The sequence below is a fragment of the Chaetodon trifascialis genome, chromosome 10, assembly GCF_039877785.1.
Source record: "Chaetodon trifascialis isolate fChaTrf1 chromosome 10, fChaTrf1.hap1, whole genome shotgun sequence".
Classification (NCBI taxonomy): domain Eukaryota; kingdom Metazoa; phylum Chordata; class Actinopteri; order Chaetodontiformes; family Chaetodontidae; genus Chaetodon; species Chaetodon trifascialis.
Genome location: NC_092065.1, coordinates 27,064,605 through 27,086,507, shown reverse-complemented (window position 1 = coordinate 27,086,507; position 21,903 = coordinate 27,064,605). Strand labels below are relative to the sequence as shown.

Here is a 21,903-nt window from a genome sequence, read left to right as displayed (position 1 = left end):
TTTGGATGTAAGGCATGCTTGCTTAATGTGGGTGGACAAATAAAGAGGACCATAGTCATTATCAAATTTACCCCACCTATTGTGTGCATCTGCACTTTTGCCAGTGACTCATTGAGAATTTACTGTTTTAGAGTTGGCTTTGAACTGAAAACTTAATGGCTTCTGACATGGTGAATACAAAGCAAGCACACACTGTGGCCAAGCCAGGAGGTCTGTTGCCACAGTATAAAAGTGGTAATGATCATAGCTCCTCCTACTAGATACTATAGCTGTTAACAGTGTTGCTACTTTTTCTCAGGACTCTGCACACTTCTCTCTGAGTTCCATAAGAGGACACATAATTATCCTGTCCATGTGTAAGGTGGGTAGGTAGGTGGTTGTAAACCCATGTGCAAATAGAAATGTAACTGTGTTAGCCTCTGTCATCCCTGTATCATCCTCTGTTCTGACACCCATGTATCTCTCTCTTTATCCAACTCATTGTTACTGACGATTGAAGAGCAAATGAAACGATGAGTAGACAAAAAAAAAAAAAAAAAATTTTCAAAGCAAAATTAATGGAGAGATGACGTCTGAGGGGTGCAAGGTGGAGAGGTTTCATCTGCCCCCTCCCTCTGTTGCTATGACAGCAAGTCGTGTTGGCAAGCACTGGAGTTGGCACTGCCCTCACCTCTGGCATTAGGGCAGTTATGTTGGGACCTCACCACGTGGATGAACAGAGAGAGGCCTACACACAAAGACTAAAGTCAAAAAAATAGCAGCAAAATCCCACCAGCCCTTGCAAATCTCCCCTGAGTGCAAGATTTGTTTTGAATCCAGATCCTGGTTTTCCATTTGACGAGACCCACCAGAACTCCCGAACTCACAGGAAATCTTGGCGACAGGGCTTTGCTGTCACCAAGGATAAGAGATGCGTCATGCTCTACCTTGCCTTTCGCTGTGATGTCAGTAGCTTCAGCAAGGAAGCCCAGACAGCCCTCTCCCCAGCCACTTCCACCAGCTCCTGCTAAGGCATCCCAAGGTGTTCCCAGGCCAGCTGAGAGACATAATCCCTGTAGTCTGTCCTGGGTCGGCCCGGAGGTCTCCTCCTTGATGGACATGCCTGGAACACGTCCCAAGGGAGACATCCAGGAGGCATCCTTACCAGATGCCCGAACCACCTCAACTGGTTCCTCTCAATGCGGAGGAGCACCTGAGTCCAGGTACCCTGTGGAGGAAACTCATTTCGGCCGCCTGTATTCATGGTCTCGTTCTCTTGGTCATTACCCAGAGTTCATGACCATAAATGAGGGTAGAACGTAGATTGAATGGTAAACTGAGAGCTTCGTTTTCCGGTTTAGCTCCCTCTTCACTATGACGGTTTATTGCACCTGCATCACTGTAGCCACCACCCCAACCCACCTATCGATCTCTTGTTCCTTCCTACCCTCCCTTGTGAACAAGAGCCCAAGATACTTAAACTCCTCCACTTGGGGGAGGACTTCCTCCCCGACCTGGAGCAGGCAATCCACCCTTTTCCGGCTGAGGACCATGGCCTCAGACTTGGAGGTGCTGATTCTCATCCTAGCTGCTTCACAATTCTTTATTATTATTATTATTATTATTATTGTTATTATTATTATTATTAACTGTTGATCATTATTGCTGGTAAATAAACACTACTGTACATTTAAGGAGCAGTTGTCTGTGGTTGTTTGTGCATATATGTTGTATTAACAGCTGATTGTGAGGGTCAGTGCTTGACTTCAACCCTTCACCTGATAATGTGAAATAGTATTTTAAATACTGGTATTTTACATTAATGGCCCTTTTCTGAGAATGCACCCACAGTTTGGTTATTGGTCCCCAATCTCAAGGTGGTGCCATGTTATTATTTTTCCTTATTATTTTTATTGATCTTTAATATTTTTATGGATATTAATAGAGTTATTGGTGTCACTATCTATCCTTAATGTCAGCTGTTAACTACACCTTCTTTCCATTTCCCAGCAACTAAATATTTAAAGAATTAAGGTTAGCGTGAATAGTTTTACTTGCAACACATCTACACTTTCAAGTACTAACCAGAAAGAAAAAGACATTTCTAATACAAATGTACGAAGTCTATATTTTTGCACATAACAGAGTTGTGAGAGTCAAAGGGAGCATGGTGGGCTGAGTATTTTCAGAAGGTTCTCCAGTCGTGCATTAAAGAAATGTAATACAGCAAAACAAAGGTGAAAAATATCAATAAATAATGAGGGTTGATTTATTTTTTTCCCCCAATACTGGCCTTTAACTTTGAGTTTAGATAATGGATCAGATTGTAATCATTGTCAGTGTTGATGAACAGTATCATGAATAAACAACATGAAAAAAGAAGTTGTCCAAATTTTTCTGAGATTATATGCCAAAGACCATTATATGTTTAATCTATTGAAGCAACCGTGGAACATAGATTATACTGTGCTTTGAATTTACTGTAGTTGATAGAGATACATTCTGATTACATCTATGTGATATGTAGTAGAACTGCTGTCAGTCAAACAAAACACACATGCACATTCCAGCATGTACACTGTGTGTGCTTAGCTTTGTATCCGGTCAACTGCGCCGTGCCTTTGGTGTGTGCACATCTGTGTGTGTTTCCATATGCATGTGTACCTGTGTGTGAGTGTGTTGTGAGAGTGTGTGAGTGTGTTGTGTCAGCCAAGAGGCCACTTCCTCTCCCTGGCCAGACGGTGCTCTCACCACTGGACCAGATGGCCAACACCCTCTCGCTCTTCTTCACCATCCGTTCATCTATCGTCTCAAAAGCACAGATGGATCTGCCCGTGTGAATTTCTATGTGATGAAAGGTAATAAACATACAACAGGCTCGCTGTAGCTAAAGCGGTTATCCCTTATAATATAGTGATGAGCAGCAACAGGAGCCAAACGTATGGAAACACCCTGTGTAGGGGGACCCAGTGGGCGGCTAAAAATGCTACGCCAGATTTGCCACCCTCCCGCAGCAGATTTTGCCAAGCTGTTCCTGATAATGCGCCAAATTGTAATTGAGTGCCAGAAGATCCAATGAAGAGCCTTTTTTTCCCTCAGAACTACCTTAATCTGATCTCCTGCTCAGTCAGACTTTTTCTAACAAAAAAACCCACAAATTTTTCATACTTCATAATGTATACATAATCTGTGCATAATATATATCATAGAGAAATACATTTTCCTTTGCTTACACACAAAAATGTATGTTAATAGCCAAAACTGAATTAAAGCTGAATCCTTTTTGACCCATAACTACAGTCACTATAGGAAGTTAAAGTAGTTCAGGTTATTGATTGGTTATTGATTCTCTGAAATGACACACAAATTTTATAACAGAGGTTTAATTTCACTGAGTTACTCATTATAAAGGTGGTTCATGGGGCCTGCAGTCCTTTGCAAGGTTTTCTCTTTTTCAGGGTGTCTGTACTTACTGTCATCTGTCCTATTCTTGTGAACCTGATATCATAAGAATGCCAAGAAGGCAGAATTTCTTCAAATTTGGCACAAATGTCCATTCTGACTCGAGGATGAACTGATTAGATTTTGGTGGTCACTGTCAAGGTCACTGTGTCCTCACATTTTTGGCCATAACATGACATTTCACACAGAATGCTAATAGGATAATATTATTAATCTTTCTGGCCATTGTTCAGTGCCATAACACAGGAACGTAAGGGGAGAGTGTGATCATATTTCACATTTAGTCTAAACTTAATTGGTTGAATTTGTAGCTTCTTGCTGCATCATCCATATTTGAAACATTGTAGTCTAGCACAAGCTCACTGGTATTGCTTATATTAAACTTTAGGTGCTTGTTGTTGCTATGTGATAGGGTACAATATGTTTATGCTGAATTTCTTCATTTTTTTTAATTTGCTCGTGCTGTCTTTTTCCTTTTTAGTGGCACCTTGTTCTCAGTGATCCTCGTTATTCAGGATACTTCCATATAATGCTGGACTGATTATTATGTTCTCAAGGTTGGTCTAGTCGATTGGGCTGTGTGTGTGATATTGGGTTATTCTCTGCTTGTTGCTGTGAGGTTAAATAGCTTTAGACAGATAGCGGTTGTGCCCTGTGAAAAAGAAGAGAAAAAAATGTCTTTCCTCCATGGCATCTGTTGTTTCATTCTTTCAAGTTTCCCCACCGTACCTCACTCTCTGTCCTCCCTTTGATCCCTTGCACCCGCTCTATGTCGCTCCTTCCCTCCTCTTCCCTCTGGTACCTCCCTCCTCTTCCCACTGGTACCTCCCTCCTCTCCTGTCTCGTCTCATCTCCTCTCTTCTCCTCTCCTCGCCAGCATCTTCAGTGTCAGTCCTATTGGATCCTCAGCGTTTATAATGTGATATTAAGGTGTGAAAATTGAGACACAATGGAACGATGATGATTGGGCCGACACAGCCTTCCAGTGGTCCCTGCTCACACTCTGCCTGTCTTTGACCAGGACACACACATTCACACACACACACACACACACACACACACACACACACACACACACACACACACACAGTCAAATGCTGAAGGGTCGTTACACAAACACTATATAATTCAATCAAGTTGCACATGTAACTGGTTAGAATACCTGGTTAAGAGGACAAAAATATTGATTGTACAGGTGGAAGCACAATAGAAGTACCATCACCTTTATGAATGAGAATCTTTACAGAGGTAATAACAAAACAAAATCCAAAATGAAAAAGCTTACATTTATTGGACAGTAGCTGGCATAACAATGAGGACAATAAATATGGCAATTAGATTTTTGTTTAATTCACTGTAGCAATGTGAACACAGGATCATCCAGTAAAAAGAGGGAAAACTAACTTGGGTTATATGAAGTCAGTGGTCATAAGAAAGAAGAACTATCAAAAGGGACTCAAAAACAGATCTTGCAGTACACCACATGTTGTTTAACATATATCAATATATAACTATTATTTATCATAGTGTTGATGTATTTCCCTGAAGTCTGTATAGTCCAATAACGTGATTATCATTTCTGGAAAAGTTGCAGCTGGTAACAAAAAACAAGCATGTGAACGCACCTTAGCTTTTTGAACTTATTTTTGTATGTTGTGTGTATTTTCAGAAGTCCTGGTGTCTGACAGAGAGCTTAAAGATGGTCAGGATCGAGAACAAGAGGAGCATGACGACCGAGATCACGATGATGACCTAGATGATGAGTCCATCTTCACCTGTGACAACTGTCAGCAGGACTTTGACTGTCTGGCTGAGCTCACTGAACACAGAACCAACCACTGCCCAGCAGGTAAGATTGTTCATTTTGACTGTGACTGAGGCTGTGTATTCAAATCGACTAGACTGTCCCCCTGTCATCGATTTTCACAAACCATCAAAGTACAGCTAAGTGTCAGAAATCATGATTTGGTGAGGATACTTTGTCCACTTTGAGTCATGTACTCCATGTTCAACAGTGTGGTATCGTAGTCATGCCGGTTAGTCAGGGGTTAGTGGCAGATAACATAATATCCTGACTTATGTGTCAAAGGAAAGGGATAAACTCAGCTCTGTATGGTCAGAATGGTTAAGTTTAATTTTTCCTCCCCTAAGGACGATTCATTTGGTTGATACAACGAATGAAGGGATTTTCTTTTTTAACAGTTCAATCAGTGCTGTGCATGTCCACCCGCAGTAAAAAAATTATTTTCTGCATTTGATATATGAGGAATGAGGTAGAACTGGGTCAGTAACTGAGACACAAATTTAAATCCTCTAAGGTAAATGGTGAAGATGTGATACTAAAGTGTTTTTATCTGGTAAAAAATTGCGCTGCATGTTTTTCAGTGGGTAGGATGCAGTGCTTTCAGACTGAGCTACAGATGAAATGGTTTTGTCGTATCATGCGGAATCACTCGTCTCACACAGGTTCTTGGCTGACTCAGGCCCTTCCCTGTTTCTGAATACCCATATCTATTGGATACAGTTGTGTCAGACAGATTTGTGCATGTGCACACATACACGCACACACACATTGATGATATGATATTCCCTAGCATTTTAGCCTAACCTCAACTATCACAGCTAAATGGCTAACCATGGCTCTTACCCTGACCTAAACCAAATTCTATGCAAACCCTTAAAACCAAATCAACCTTCAAATGGCGCTTTCAAGTTGTGAGGACTGGTCCAAATGTCCCCACTTTTCACAAATGTCCTCACTCTCTTCGGTGTCCTCACTATGTACCATGTACAAGTATTCCCACAAACACGTACACCAACCCACCCACACACAGACACACACCTACACACACCCACACACAAAAAGCTGGTATTAGTGCTGGTGTAATTAATGGAGGGACTGAAAGGAACGAGTCGGGGGCATCTGGTTTCTACAGATTAATTCAGACACGCACTTAACAAGCCAACACACACACACACACACACACACACACACACACACACACACACACACACACACACACACACACACTTTATTCTTCTGTAAGAAGGCTGTCTGCCTTGTAGCGTATGAGAGTGTGTGTTTACTTTTTATAGAGGGATGAGGAAATAGGGAAAAAGGGATGATGGCTTTGTTTAAACTGGTAAAGGCTGCATAATGTAGATGGTAAGACCCCTGCTGAGCAACCTCTTTTTCCCCTTTTTCCCCAGAGTCATTGGTCTTAGGGCTCACACACAGTTTCAGAGAGATGCTTTAGAATGCAATCATACAGGAATTATGTTTGTTTGCCTTTATTAGATATTCTGCAATGAAGAACAATAGAAAATATGTGGAGAAATCTGACGGGCGACACAGAGGTCCCTGGCCTATACGGCATGATCATATCATACAGTATACAGCTTTAACACTGGAGGATGTTGGTGGCCTGGTGGTATTACAACTGGAATTCACAGGAGTAATTGTTAAAGTATATAAATCATGTTAATGGAAACAATAGGAATTCTACTGGACATCACTTAACAGACCTTTATTTTCAGATTTAAAGTTTGATATACCGTATTTTCTGGGCTATAAGTCGCACTTTTTTCATAGTTTGGCTGGTCCTGCGACTTGTAGTCAGGTGCGACATATACATCAAAATATATATAATTTAACAAGTTTTTAAATGTTAATTCATAGTGACTGACATTTTGTGAAATTAATTTCTAAATAAGTGCGACTTATATATTTTATTTTTCCTCTTCATGATGCATTTTTTGATTGATGCGACTTATAGTCTGGAAAATACAGTAATCTACCATACATGCAATTTTTCTTTCTTTTTTTTAATGGGAAACCTCGTCATGTTTTTAAAAATCTTTCCTGTCTTTTTTGTTCCGTCAATCCCAGACCCACACTGAAACACATACACACAGAATCACAGTGCCAAAAGCACAGGGCTGCTGTCAGAGCACAGGATGTGGCCTGTGATTTCAGCACAGGAGTCTGGGGATGACTACATGCTGCTGAGCGAGAAAGCAAAGGGAGGGAGGGTGAGAGGGAGCACAGAAGAAAGAAATGAAATGAAATGATAAAACATATTTTTCCCTGGAGAAAGAGTGGTTGAGATTGCAGAGTAATCCCCCAGCTCGGTGGGATGTGTGTGCACTTGCATGGAAGGATTTGTGTGTGTTCATCTAATGTGTGTCGGTGTGTGTTGTTGGTTGCGTATGTGTTGTTTGAAGTGTATGCTGGAGAGTGTATATGAGTATGAAGTTAGTGGTGGGACCACAGCTTTCTCGTTAATATTGAGGAGATGGCTAAATTAAAACACATGGAATAAATATTCCTTTTCTCTGGCTGAGAACCCTGGGTAGGTTTGTAGGAGAGCGTGGGACGGCGAACGCACACAAACACAAAAAATACACAGCCTACTGGGGATGAACACACACCACTCTGGATCTGCATGAGAGATGTAATGTGTTCATGCATTTTGTAGTTTGATGGTGTTTGGGTTTATCCCTGAGCACAAACCAAACATTGCTGGGCCAGTACTGATTTGAAGATAAGATAAGATAAGATAAGATAAGATAAGATAAGATAAGATAAAAACTTTATTCATCCCATGCCGGGGAAATTAAGTCGGAGGATACAGGATGAAGATAAAAAAATCAACTATGTATGTGTACATTATGCACCGATTATAAAAATACATTATGCCATAATAATACTACTGCCCATAGAAGTACTGTAAAATACTCATATTCTTATGAAAAAAAAACTACCAGTGTTGTGTGCTGAATTGCACTTGAGAAATGCTGTTGCGTAAAAAGAAAATTGAATTGTCTATGTATATGGACAGTATGTACAGTTTATAAGAGTGCTGTCACCAATATGAAAAATAAAGTGTTTGTAATATTGCACAGTTGAAATAAAAATACAACAAATTAAAAATTGCACCAGATGAAATGGATAATGTGAGCATATATTGGCATTGATAACAGTAGGTCAAAAAACAGCAGGTCCATGATGTAGACATGGGAATGACGGCATCAACATGAACGACCTCTGGTAGCTTTCTTTCTTACACACTGGATGCAGCTAAAGGAGCTGCTTAAGCCCCCCACTGTCTCATGCAGGGGGTGGGATGGGTTCATGATTGCTGTCAGCCTGACTAACATCCTCCTCTCACCCACCTTCTCGATGGTGTCCAGAAGGCAGTCCAGGACCAGTCCAGACCAGCTCTCCTGACCAGTTTATTTGATCTTTTCCTGTCCCTCTCAGAGCTTCCACAGCCCCAGCAGACCACTGCATAGAAAACTGCAGAAGCCACCACAGACTAATAAAAAGTTTGTAACAGTGTCCTACATACTCAAAAGGACCTAAGTCTTCTTAGCAGATGGAGATGACTCTGGCCCCTCCTGTACAGGACATCTGTGTTGTTTGTCCAGTCCAGTTTGAACAAACAGATTTGTGGCATCAGAGTTCTCTAATCAAGTGAAGACAGAGACAAAAGAGGACATATGGCAAATGCATCAGACTGAAATCCTCATGATTTTTTAGTATTTACAGGTGTAATTTGCGCCATCAAGTAAATATACACTGTAAAAAAATACAAATAAGCACTTGAAAATTTTATTTACTTTGATAAGCATGTTTTTTAAACAGTTGTTGGAGAAAAAAATGGAATGAAATGAAGCTGACTGTGAACAAATTCCTCCTTTGTGACACAAATATGTGTTCATGCAGCACAGCCTGTCGCAAGTACTCTGAATCACTGCAACGTGAAAATGTAACTTTTCTGTTTTGCCAGTTGGTGCCAGTCTCTTAGTTTCTCTTGGAGTAAGTCCTGTTGTTTCCTGTAGACATGTCCACAGTGATCAGTTATTGAAAATTATCTGATTTACATCTGTGGGTCCCAGGTGCAGGCTTAAGAACGATGTTGGTTATCACTGAATTCTCTGCAGAGAAAGTGCTGGTATCTGTAATGCTAACTATACTGTTGTAGCAGATGGGTCCCAAGTTAGCAGCTAGCTGCGGCTATAACACTGAATGGGTCCCAGGTGCGAGAGTGAAGCACCAAGTAATTCAGTGCCACTCTAGCAGAAGGCCCATAAAGAGGCACCATTAATTTGAGTGTATATTGGACAGACACACTCACACACACAGTAGCACAAATCAATGACACATAAATTTGTGTACATGCACTCAAACATGCATACCCATGGACCCCACACATCTGGTTAATGTAATGCCACATTAATGTGCATGAGCCAGACCGCTCAGCTGGTTTTGTGTGTTTTTGTGTGTCTTTGTGCGTGTGTGTGTTTGCATGTATAAACTGATTTAACTGGCACAGTGTACCTGGTAAATACACGCTGTCTTATGGTAGGATACAATGCCTTTAGGCTGAATTTCTGAACTTCTGCAGGGCAGCACGGTGGCGCAGCAGGTAGTGCGTGTGCCTCACATCAAGAAGGTTGCCGGTGCGATCCCCTTTCTGTGTGACGTTTGCATGTTCTTCCTGTGCATGCGTGGGTTCTCTCCGGCTTCCTCCCACAGACCAAAAACATGCTCATTAGGTCAACTAGTGACTCTAAAATTATAAAATTACTAAATTCTAAAAATACTCTAAAATTGCCCCTAGGTGTGAGTGTGAATGGTTGTTTGTCTTGTGTGTTGCCCTGCGATCGACTGGCGACCGGTCCAGGGTGTACCCCGCCTCTCGCCCGTTGACAGCTGGGATAGGCTCCAGCCCCTCTACAACCCCGAAAGGGATAGGTATAGAAAATGGATGGATGGATGTACCTCTGCAGTATCCACTGTACAAGCGCCTTATCATTTTGTTTTCTTTGTAGTACTGCCTGATATTCTGAGGCTCTACTCGAACTTACTTGCTGAGGTGTATATAGTGTATGATATGTATATATGTGATGTGTGTCTGCAACTTTTAATATATGTGGGTCTGTATCCTGTGTGTGTACAGTGTGTGTGAGAGAGACAGAGCAAGAGTGTCAAGGGAGTGTCGATGGGTCTCAGTAGGAGTCAGAATGTGGAGCAGAGGCTCCCTGAGGAGAGGAGGAGCAGAGAAAAACTGCTGCAGACCAAATGGAGAACATTTTCTGGCCTGCTCTGACACATGAACACACACACAGACACACAAACACATACACATCCCATGAGTGAATCCCAAAATCTATATTACTGGCCGCGACATTCCAAGTTTGGGTGAATGTGATCTGTATAGAGGTTTAAACACACTCACACAGTGTGTGGAGGATGGATTGGTGCAGCCACTGTCCTTTTAGTTAAACTGTATGTAAAAGCTGCCTGGCACACACACTCTCATCCTAAGTGAGTGAGGAGGCAAGAGGTGAGAGGACGAGGAGAAATTGTTAAATATGTCAGTAAAAACCACTTGAGAGAGGTGATGAGAAGGTAGGTACCACATAGATGTGGGATCTGTGTGGGTAAAAAATGTGTGTGCGTGTGTGTGCACTTTATACATGCGTATTCTTTCCAATGGTATTTGTGAGGTCTCTGTTAACTGGGAGGGAAAGGGAGACAGGGAAATGAGGGAGATGAAGAAGAGGAGTGGAAAGGAATGATGCGGTCCAGGATAAAGACAGGTGAGGAGGAGGAAGCGGAAGGCTGGAAAGTGGAGGTGAAACACAAAATGCGCAGAGAGGAAGTGAAAGTTGGGAAAGGAAAGAGGAGAAAAACATGGGGCAGGGAGGGGAGCTCGTCTGTTCGTGCAGGGGCCCTTGGGTTACTGGTTTGCCTCCCACGGGACATTTCCCCACTGCTAAGCTCTTTGCGTCTGTCACAACCCGCTCTCTAACACACACACACACACACACACACACACACACACACACACACACACACGTATGCAGAGAAATACCCTCTTGAGCATAGAGAAACGCACACACACCGCACACACCTCGCTGCGTCTGTCGTCAGGATAGCAGCTGAGTCCTGTGAGGCCGAGGCTCTTATTAAAACCACACATCACTTTCTACAAGAGTGAGAGAAGGAGAGGTAGGAGGAGTGTAATCTGAAACAAAATTACAGACACCCTCCTGCACTCTGGGCTGCCACTGACTCTGTGTGTGTGTGTGTGTGTGTGTGTGTGTGTGTGTGTGTGTGTGTGTTTCTAATCCAGTATCTGGTGCTGATTGACAAAATAAATATTGTGCTCTTAGTTGTTTTCTGTACGTTCACTCCTTTCTATTCGCCTTGGTTTCCGTCCTCTTTGTCTTTTTTCTTTTTCCCCGTCCCACCCTCTTGCCCTCTTCATCATCATATGCCCCTCTTCCCTCGTTCTGCCCCCCTCCCCCCTCCCCCCCTCCCTTTGTTTCCTCTGTGTCTCTGCACCCGAGGGTGGCCCAAAGATTCCTGTGCTAAGCTCTTGGCATACATACAAGTGCACAGCACACACACAGACACAGCTGGCTGCCGCTCAGGTTTTCCAGGGAGAGAGCAGGATCCCGCCACAAGAGGAGAGGGGGATGGCGAGAGGAGAGAAGTAGAGGAAGAGGAAGAAGAACATGCAGAGAGGGAGGGAGAGGGATTGAGGGATGGCGGGGAGGGGGTGAGACAGATAAGGGTTGTTGTGAAGTCATTTTTCATCACAGGGTTCATTTTTCACCACAGAGTTCTGCTACTCTGTACATCGCTCTATTTCTCTTTATCTGTCCTTTCCTCCTCCCATTCCCTTCCCTTGATCCCGCTTTGTCTCTCTTTATCTTCCCTTTTTCCTCTTTTTTCCCGTCATCCTTTCTCCCTCTCTCCTCTTTGCCCCAGCTCTTTCTCTTCCTCTCTCCCTCTTACCTAAAGTCTTTCCATCCTCTCTCTGTCTCTCTCTCTCTTTCAGCCTAGTTTCTCCTTTATGAAATATGGATGGGAGCAGTTTTGGGCACACGGAGAGGTTGGAGGAAGGGAGGGATGGAACTTGGGAAATGGCATGTTTAGGAGGGGGGAGAGACAGAAAGACAGAGAGGGGAGAGGAGGGAGGGAGCTCGTGTCTCAGCAGACGTGCCTTGTGCATGCACCTAAACACCTCACTGAGCAATCTGTCAACATGTCAGCAACACATGTTTGGTAAAAAAAGGAGGAGAGCGGTTGGAAGGCGAGAGGAGAAGGTGAAAAAAATCTCTCCTCCTCCAGTGGGAGTAATGGCTCCCACCAGGGCTCTGGAAATGCTTTGAATTCAGCAGATTTCTATTGCGGGGTTCTCCCCCGGGGGTGTCTTTTTACAATGCCTGCATCTCAGAAATTTGAGCCCGAGGACCCCTGGGGGCATCCTTTCATAATGCTTGAAAATGTAGGGTTATATTGTGTGCTCTTCCCCATGGGGCTTTTATTAATACCTGTATTCACTGCCACTAGAAATTACACAGGCGGCGCTGCAGGGGCCCACGCTCACTCCAGGAAGGGAGAAAGTCTCCACAGGGATGTTTTCTCTCTTCTCCTCTCTTGTTTCCTCCCTTCTCTTTTCCCTCCTTCTTGTCTTCCACCTCCTCCTCCCTCTCCTCCTACTTTGACTCTCTTCCATTTTTTTACTTAATGCAACAGTGAAAAAGAAGAATTTGCCAAAGGACACAGGAAAGTGCGCCGTGTGTGTGTGTGCGTGTCTGTGTGTGTGTGTGTGTGTGTGTGTGTGTGTGCGTGTGTGCCACCAGCTAACCCTCTTGTATTCAGCCTCACTTTGCTTGGAGGGAAAGGAACACACGTTTTAAAATGTAACTTCCCTTTTCTTCCTCTATCATTTCTCCCCCAATCAGTCATTGTGTGTCTGTGTGTAGATTTTACAGAGTAAATATTTGTCTGTGTGTGTGTGTGTACGCGCGCGCGCATGTGTGCGTGTGCACATGTAGACAGAAAAAAGCTCTATCTATGGTCTAGTCAAATGTTTGATTTTCTAAGCTGTGTAAGGAACAGACAGACGACCGCTTATGTCTCCTAACATTCATTAGAATTCTTCAGCCAAAGGGTTTGCAGCTTCTCTCTCTGTCAGTGTTTGTTTTTGTGTTTATTGATCAAATATTTACACAGTCAAACTAATGAAATATACATTTACATATCTTTGAATAAATAAATGTGTCTGATCTTCCCAGTCAGGCTGTTTATATTGCAGATTTAGATTTTGCACTCTGACTGTACGTCAGTTTTAGTCGTGACTGGACATTGTAGTTCAGACCCTGAGAGTCTCTGACTGGTTAAACTTTAGGTGCAACTGACGCTTATTGTAATGCTTAGTTTAAAGAGTTTTTGACAGAAGTTTGTCAGCAAAACAAAACTCACAATACTGCTTTTTTCAGATTTTTTAACAGATAAAACTGGTAAACTGATTAATGTAAATAATACCTATCTATCAAAGACAACAGTTTTTTGTAATAACAGAAAGTATTAAAAGTAGAAAATCAGTCATTAATTAATTTATTTATTTATTATATTAATTTAGAGTAAAAATATGAAACATCAGGCATCTGGTTACAGCTTCTTAAAAGTGTTCATTGCTTTTGTGTAATTACATATTGAATTTTTATTTTTTATTTATTTATTTATTTTTTTTACTGTTTGACAAAGTAAGCAATTATAATACTTGATTTTGGCCTTCAGTAAATTGTTGGGTGATGGATTGGAGTTGATAAACAGGGTGAGATATCACCTTCGATGTTGCATCTTACAAAATGATATGAGTAATCAGTACCAACCAGATTTTGCAAAAGAAATAATTTTAAAGAATTAAATAAAATATATGCAAAGTTTTGCTGTTGATGTCATTGGTATGATTCATAATACAGTTAATGATGTAAGTAAATGTTATTGTTGTACTCCCATTTCCAGTGTGGAACTGGAATATGTGTGCAGTTGCACTGGCTAATTACACTCCTTGATGTGTGTCTGACAGGATCACTGTTTCAAGCCACCTTTTGAATTCCAGGTGTTTCTCCCTGTGATCAGCTTGTCTATTGATCTGCCTCATGGAGTTCAGAGGCATTTTTTTCTTTTCAGTTTATTTGAGCATCTTGTCACTCACATTGTCAGGACATCCTACTGGTTATACAGTATGTTGGATAAGCAAACAAACAAGTTGAAGAACTGTGATTAACGATGTCCCACCGTTCTGGCTATTTAGTGGTCTTCAAATGAGGCTTAACATTCAAACAGTTTCTCCTTAGTGCCTCTTACTATTAAATATGCCAACATTGCTCCAGTGTGTGTTTGCAGTAGGTGCAACTAGCCACATTAGCTGCGGAACATGCTAACCCAATTCAACAGGCGTACAAGTAAAATAAGGTACATAAAAATGGAAAAAAATTAGCAGAAGAGTATTACAGTCGTTTTTCTATTTCCATGAAGTTAATCAACTGACCAACTTCCCTGGATGGTGGGAGTAAATGAAGGCTCTTGTGTTGGTTTTTGCAGCCATCAAATGAGAAATTGGTTTGTGCTGCTCGTAGTGTTACCTTCCACATCTTTGTGCTGACTGCCGAGGAGTCCCAGGCATTTATTCTCTTGCAGGATTGTTCACATCTTGGGAGTCATTGAGGTCACATGTGAGCCGCTGACCCACCTGGCCATCATGTGAGTCGTCATATCAGGGTCATATTAGTCATGGTGTGAATTAGTGTTGAGCTGCCTGCATTGTAAGTGGCTGATGAGGGGTGTCGTAGACCACCTCGTCTGTTCAGTGATGGTTGTTCTAGTTTGGTGTAGATTGCTCCTTTAATGCCTCTTTCAAACCATCGGTCTTCTCTGGTCAAAATATGTACATCATTCTCCTCAAATGAGTGTCCTTTGTCCTTAAGATGTAGCTGGACTGCTGAGTCTTTACCTGAGGTGTTGGCTCTCCTGTGTTGGGCCACGTGCTTGAGAAGCAATTCTTTAATTTCCCCAAAATACAGGTGTGTACATTTCTTGCTGCATTTGACTACGTACAATACATTGCACTGCTTGTGCCTGGGTGTCCTCCTGAGGGTGTCCTCCTGAGGGTGTCCTCCACAATGTAAAGGATGACAGTATTGTTCCATTTATTATTGTTTTTCTTTTCACGGTCAAGGCTCAGTTTGGGTAATGACGAATTTTAAGTACTTCTGTGTTTCTGCTCCTTCTCCTTGCCTTGTGTCTTTGCAGCAATATTCTGCACCTGATGCTGTAGAGTTCTGATGACCTCCAGCTTTGCTTCAGTGGGTGGTGAGAATCATACTGGTGCAAATACCATGTGTGTGGGTTTTCTGTGTACTTCAGTGTGTTGAGTCCTGTGTCACCTGAAAGCTTCCACTTCTTCTGTTTGATTAAAATTATAGTATGGTTATTTCTATGATTATTTCAGTTAATTTGAGTACTTGTTAATGCTTTTAATTGAAGCCACGGGGCACCACAGATCTATATGTTGGGGTAGGCAGGTATAGGAAGAGGAGGAACTGGGGAGGGCTTATGATTATTTTACCAGTATTTTTACCATTATTTTTTTTTGTTTGCTTGCAAAATGGTAAAATAACCTCCAAGAAACATTATTTGTTTTGCCTGGACAATTAATGTATTTTTCCATGCCTAAGATTCGTCGCCTGGGCGCCTCAGTGGGCGTTTGATCTGAGTTTGTTATAGCTTTCTCATTTTTGTTATTTTTATTATGTTTTTGGAGGACAAATCGCCTCTACATACGTTAAAAGGTTTGTCATGGTAATGACAGTAGCTGAATGGGGCTATTTGCTGTGTGCCATCCAATACCACAACACACACTGAGAAGGCAATAAATTCCCCCAAATAACTTTGGACTAAATAATTCCACTTATTATTTTGTCGTTTTGATGTCTTTAGTGCTAATGTACCATATAGAAAATGAATATAGAAAGCACTAAAAATAAAGAAAAAAACATTGAGTGAGAAGGTGTGGCCAAACTTTTTACTGGTACTGTGTGTGTGTGTGTGTGTGTGTGTGTGTGTGTGTGTGTGTGTGTGTGTGTGTGTGTGTGTGTGTGTGTGTGTGTGTGTGTGTGTTATATGTCTGTGTGTGCGGATGGACCAGGATAGAGTTGTCATGGGGCCATGTGGGGGCCTCTTCCATGTATGTGTTTGAATGTGAGGGGGGTGTCTGGATAATGAGGAACAGGCCATTCTATTGGATTCCTGCACCCCTGCCAGCAACCAGGACCCCCAGAACCTCTATTCCCCTTTTCTATGCCCCCACCCCACTGACACCTGGGACTTTCTTCTTTTTCCCTCCCTGTGTGTCCCCCTCTGCTTCTTCTTTCTCTCTTCCCAAGTGGAGTATGCAGTCTCCCTCCATTTGATACTCCTGCCCTCTCTCTTCCTTTCTGTCCCTCTACCTCTCTTTTTCCATTCTTTGTCCACTTCCTTCCTTTCTCCCTCATTCTCATCCTCCTCTCTCCCACTGTGACCTGAAGCCCTGTACCTCAGATTCATGCCTCCTCTCCTCTCCGCTCCTCTCCTCTCCTCTCCTCAATCTTTTTCCGAGCATACAGACCACAGAGTTCGCCTCCCTTTCCTCCCTCCTTCCTTGCTGTCCCTCCCTGCTGAGTTCTCAAACTCAAAACTGACCACATCCCTTCCTTTCACCCTCTGTTTCCCTTCCCCCATACCCTCCCTCCATTCTCACCCCATCGCCTCTGTTCCCTGTGGAGCTGGCCCCAAAGCTCTGATCCCTTCCTCCATGCCCCAAAAACTCCCCCGTTGTGCCATCCAAAGACACACATTCACGCACACACACGCACTCACACACACCCTGCGGCGACTGGCCCCAAAGCAGCCCCTGTTTGCCTCCCCCCCTCTGTTTTTCCACCCTTTCTTTCGTTCTCTCTCCACCTCTGTCTCGCACACCCTGTTTGATGCTTTAGATTTGTTTTGCACTTCACTCAAGCTGTTTTACCCAGCCTGTGTCTTCAAAGGAGCAATTTATTGCATTGTACATTTGTACACTGTACCCACTTGGGTGAATAGTTCCTCTTCCTTGTCCCTCATTATGACCTCTTGTTTGTTACACATTTCATTGCATGCGCACTTAAAGTATACATAGAGGTTTTGTGTGATAATGCAATATGTTGATGTTTTTGGTTACTCTTGTAGCAGTTGTTTATTTTTGCTGCATCCATCCAGCCAATCTTCAGTATTTCCTGTAAATTTGATCACCTGAGTTGTGAGGAGAAACGTTAACTTTTATTTAGTTCCTTTTGGAGATTGAGCCACAGTAAAGAAACTTCGCTAAAACAAATGAAAGTTAACCCGTCATCTTTGTATCTGGAGTTAAACTTGCACCTGGACAGTTTGCATTTTCGCCTTTCAGTGGCCGTGAGATTTGAACTTCAGTACCTGAAAATTCTAAGATTACACATGTTACAAAGGAAGGGGGCAAAAGATAGTAATCGTTTGAGGACACTTGCAATACACCTGCAATTCACATAAGGAACTAGCACAGCTGCATTAGAATGACTGTAAAGACGATCACCTATTTTGTGACTTTTAACTCTTGTCCAGGGGTACCAGTGTTACACAATACTAATACACAAAATTAAACAATGTTTCTCTGCATTTGGCAATTTGTTTTTTCCATCTTCCTCTTATTTTTGTTGACTTTTTGATGACTTAAACCCTGCTTCAGGGTGTCTTACCTTGATTTTAATTTCTGGATGTAGTACTATTAAGCACATGATGACAAGTATAATGTTGAAAACTACAATAAGTGTTTGGTGAAAACCATTACATAACATACAAATTTTAATACATACACACACACACACACACACACACACACACACGGTTTTAGTCATAGACAGTGGTGGCAAAGGGCAGTGTACCACAGGGAGAGGGCCAATAATAGTTTTAACCCTGTGCTCAGGTGTGACTTGCCTTTGTCCAGCTAAATGTCAGAGAAAAGCACAACGTAGGGAGAGAGGGAGGGAGGAGGGAGAGTAGAGGGAGGGACGAAGCAAAGTAGTGAAGAAGATCAAGGGAGAGTGAGTGAGTGAGTGAGCGAGAGAGAGTAGATATACAGAAATATAGAAAAAGGGAGTGAGATGCACAGTAGACAAACACATGATGGACAGAAATGCAGTCAGAGAGAGGCAGGAGGGATTTATGTCAACCAATGTGGACCAAGACACTGTCACGCAATAGACCGCTAAAGCTTTATACATGTCAACAACTCTGTATCGAAATAAACTGCCGGCTTTTTTGTTAACCAGTTGGCTGATTGAGTGTTACATCCAGTGAGTGAAGTCGCTGTTTTTATCAGCCTTTCTGTCTGGGATCCGAGTTATATGGGGGCAGGGAGCCCTGCTCTGCTCTCTTCTCTCCCCACACGAGCTCCCTGGGGGGGCAGCAGGACCAACTCTGCCAGTCTCTCTCTCACACTCCCATTTACCCCCACCCCAATGCTGAACACACACACACACACACACACACACACACACACACACACACACACACACACACACACACACACACTGACGTCAACTGTTCTGGGCCTTCTCCCCTGGGTGCTACCATAACTCTTTGTCCCCCCACCCCCCCGTCCAGCCCTGCTCTCCATTTCTCCCTCCACCCCCCCCTCCTCTGTCCTTTGTCCGTAGAAATAGCTGTCCTGCTACTGCCTGATTGGAATTCACTGCACTGGGGGAAGTCATCGGGGAGGGCCAAGTGTGTGTGATGTGTGCACGCGTGTATGTGATCACGAGTGCAGGCTTATATGGTCATGGTCAAACTGAAAACAGGAGATAAATAACACAAAGTGTAATATATTATCTTTGATGTATTTGCTGTATATGTGATGGTGTGCGTGTCTGTGTGTGTAGATTGTAAGTGAACATTTTGTATGCAGGATTTTCTTCAGTGTGTTTTCTGAGTATTAGGGAATAGAGAAAGCATGTGCCATTGTGTGTGTGTGTGTCTGTGTGTGTGTGTGTGTGTGTGTGTGTGTGTGTGTGTGTGTGTGTGTGTGTGTGTGTGTGTGTGTTGGGGGGGTTATGTTCATGTGTGTCTCTGCTCCCAGCATGAATCCTAGAATTGGGGTTAAGGAACAAGAGAATTCCTCACATATATTCCCTCCTTTCCCCTCCATCTTTGTCTTTCTCTCTGTGTCTCTCTCACCCGTTCAAGTGGGATGTCTTGAAATATTAACCGATCTGCTCTTCAGTTTTCAAATATGATAGAAAACACACTGCTGAATAAGTAAGGAGTGAGGCCTGCCTGAGAGCACAGTGAGACAGGCCACTCAAACAACAAAACAACAAAAACAACAACAATGAATAAAGCAGGAGGTGGAGATGGGAGGTGGGGGGACTCTTGTATTAGCCAGCCTGCGTCACCTACACGTGCATCCAGCTGCCCGTCTGTTTGATGTCATTGTTTCTTTCACTCATTTCATTATGTCTCTTCTTCCTCTCCATCTTTCCACTCTTTTTCTCCTTTGTCTCACCCTCTGTCTTTCACTCTGCATCTTTCTGCTCACCTTTCTCCTCTCTAATGAGAGCAGCTCAATAGGAGCATTAGACTACGCTGTCTGTCTGTCTGTCTGTCTGTCTGTCTGTCTGTCTGTCTGTCTGTCTGTCTGTGTGCGTGTGTTGGTAGATTTAAAATAAAGGCTGGGGGGGATCCATGGCAGACTGGCTCCTTTACCTCAGTGCTGCTGGCTGGTAGCACTCCTGAGTAATGAACTCCCCCAGGAAGAGGCTCTGCTACATGCTTTGCCTCCATCCTGTGTTCCTCTCTCTATTCCTTGGACAGAGTTGGGGCAAGTGCTGAGTTTTGGTGGAGGAATGAGTGGTGGGTAGAGGGCATTCAGGGGGTTTGGGTGGTAGGATGAGTGAGTGTTTCTCCCCCTTGTTGGTTGGCAAGCCATACGGCCTGCAAATGAGCAGATAAAAGTGTGTGTGTGTGTGTATTCCTCACATTGTGGGGACTCGCCAGTGTAAATCATAAAAAATTAGGGTGCAGACTGGGGCTAAGGTTAGGGTTAAGTTGAAGTATGGGTAAGGGTTAGGGTTAGGGTAAGTCTTCAGGAAATGAATCTAAGGCTATTTAATGTCCCCATAAATTATGGAAATGAGCGTGTGTGTGTGTGTGTGTGTGTGTGATTGTGATTGTGATTGTTTGTGTTGTCAAGACTGCTTGGGCTTGTGTACAGAGATTTGTATATGCCTGTGTTTTCAGTTTATGTGGGTATTTGGTGTGTGTGTGTGTGTGTGTGTGTGTGTGTGTGTGTGTGTGTGTGTGTGTGTGTGTGTGTGTGTGTGTGTGTGTGTGTGTTGGAGAGTTTCTCCTTAGAGAATAGTGTGTGTGGTGGGAGGTGTGGTGACAGCTGCCGAGGGGGGCCAGGGGGGAGCTGACTGCTCACTAGCTGATAAGGGGAGCTTCACAGCAGAGACACAACAAGAAGACTAATAATTCTGTAGTGCAAAATGTACACAAACACACACGCACACAAGTGTATGTAATATGTATGTATACACAAACACACACACACACAGTGGTGTGAAAAAGTGTTTGCCCCTTCCTGATTTTTTATTTTTTTGCACGTTTGACACATTTAAATGTTAAATATTTCAGATCATCAAACAAATTTAAATATTAGACAAAGATTACACAAGTAAACACAAAATGCAGTTTTTAAATGAAGGTGTTTAATATTAAGGGAAAAAAAATCCAAACCACACTAACCTGTGTGATTGTGATTACCCCTAAACCTAATAACTGGTTGTTCCACCCTTAGCAGAAACAACTGCAGTCAAGCGTTTGTAATGACTGGCAGTGAGTCTTTCACTGCATTGTGGAGGAATTTTGGTCCACTCATCTTTGCAGAACTGTTGTAATTCAGCCTCATTGGAGGGTTGAGAGCGTGTTTCTTAAGCCATTCAGTGGTGGACTTGCTGGTGTGTTTCGGAACATTGTCCTGATGCAGAACCCAAGTGCGTTTCAGCTTGAGGTCATGAGCAGATGGTCGGCCATTCTCCTTCAGGATTTTTTGGTAGACAGCAGAATTCATGGTTCCACTTACCACAGCAGGTCTTCAGTGGCCCCAGACCATCACACTACCGCCACCATGTTTGACTGTTGGTGTGATGTTCTTTTCATCAAATGCTGTGTTCCTTTTACACCAGATGTAATCGGACACACACCTTCCAAGAAGTTCAACTTCTGTCTCGTCAGCCCACAGAGTATTTTCCCAAAAGTCTTGAGGATCATCAAGATGTTTTCTGGCAAAACTGAGGCGAGTCTTTATCTTCTTTTTGCTCAGCAGTGGTTTTCGTCTTTGAACTCTGCCATGCGGGCCATTTTTGCCCAGTCTCTTTCTCAAAGTGGAGTCATAAACACTGACCTTAACTGAGGCAGGTGAGGCCTGCACTTCTTTGGATGTTGTTGTGGTGTCTTTTGTGACCTCTTGGATGAGTCGTCGCTGTGTTCTCAGGGTAATTTTGGTCATTAGTGGATGTGTGGGTTTTTATATATGGGACTTTGTG

At 42.9% G+C, this 21,903-nt stretch overlaps 1 protein-coding gene across 4 annotated transcripts in view; it reads left to right on the top strand.

Moving 5' to 3' along the window:
- znf423 (zinc finger protein 423) overlaps window positions 1-21,903 on the top strand; it is a 163,046-nt gene that overhangs the window by 42,280 nt on the left and 98,863 nt on the right. For all 4 annotated transcript variants that reach the window (XM_070973118.1, XM_070973117.1, XM_070973115.1 and 1 more), the window contains exon 3: window positions 5,111-5,290. In XM_070973118.1, the coding sequence (XP_070829219.1) occupies window positions 5,111-5,290 (180 nt within the window). The remainder of the gene's footprint in view (window positions 1-5,110; window positions 5,291-21,903) is intronic.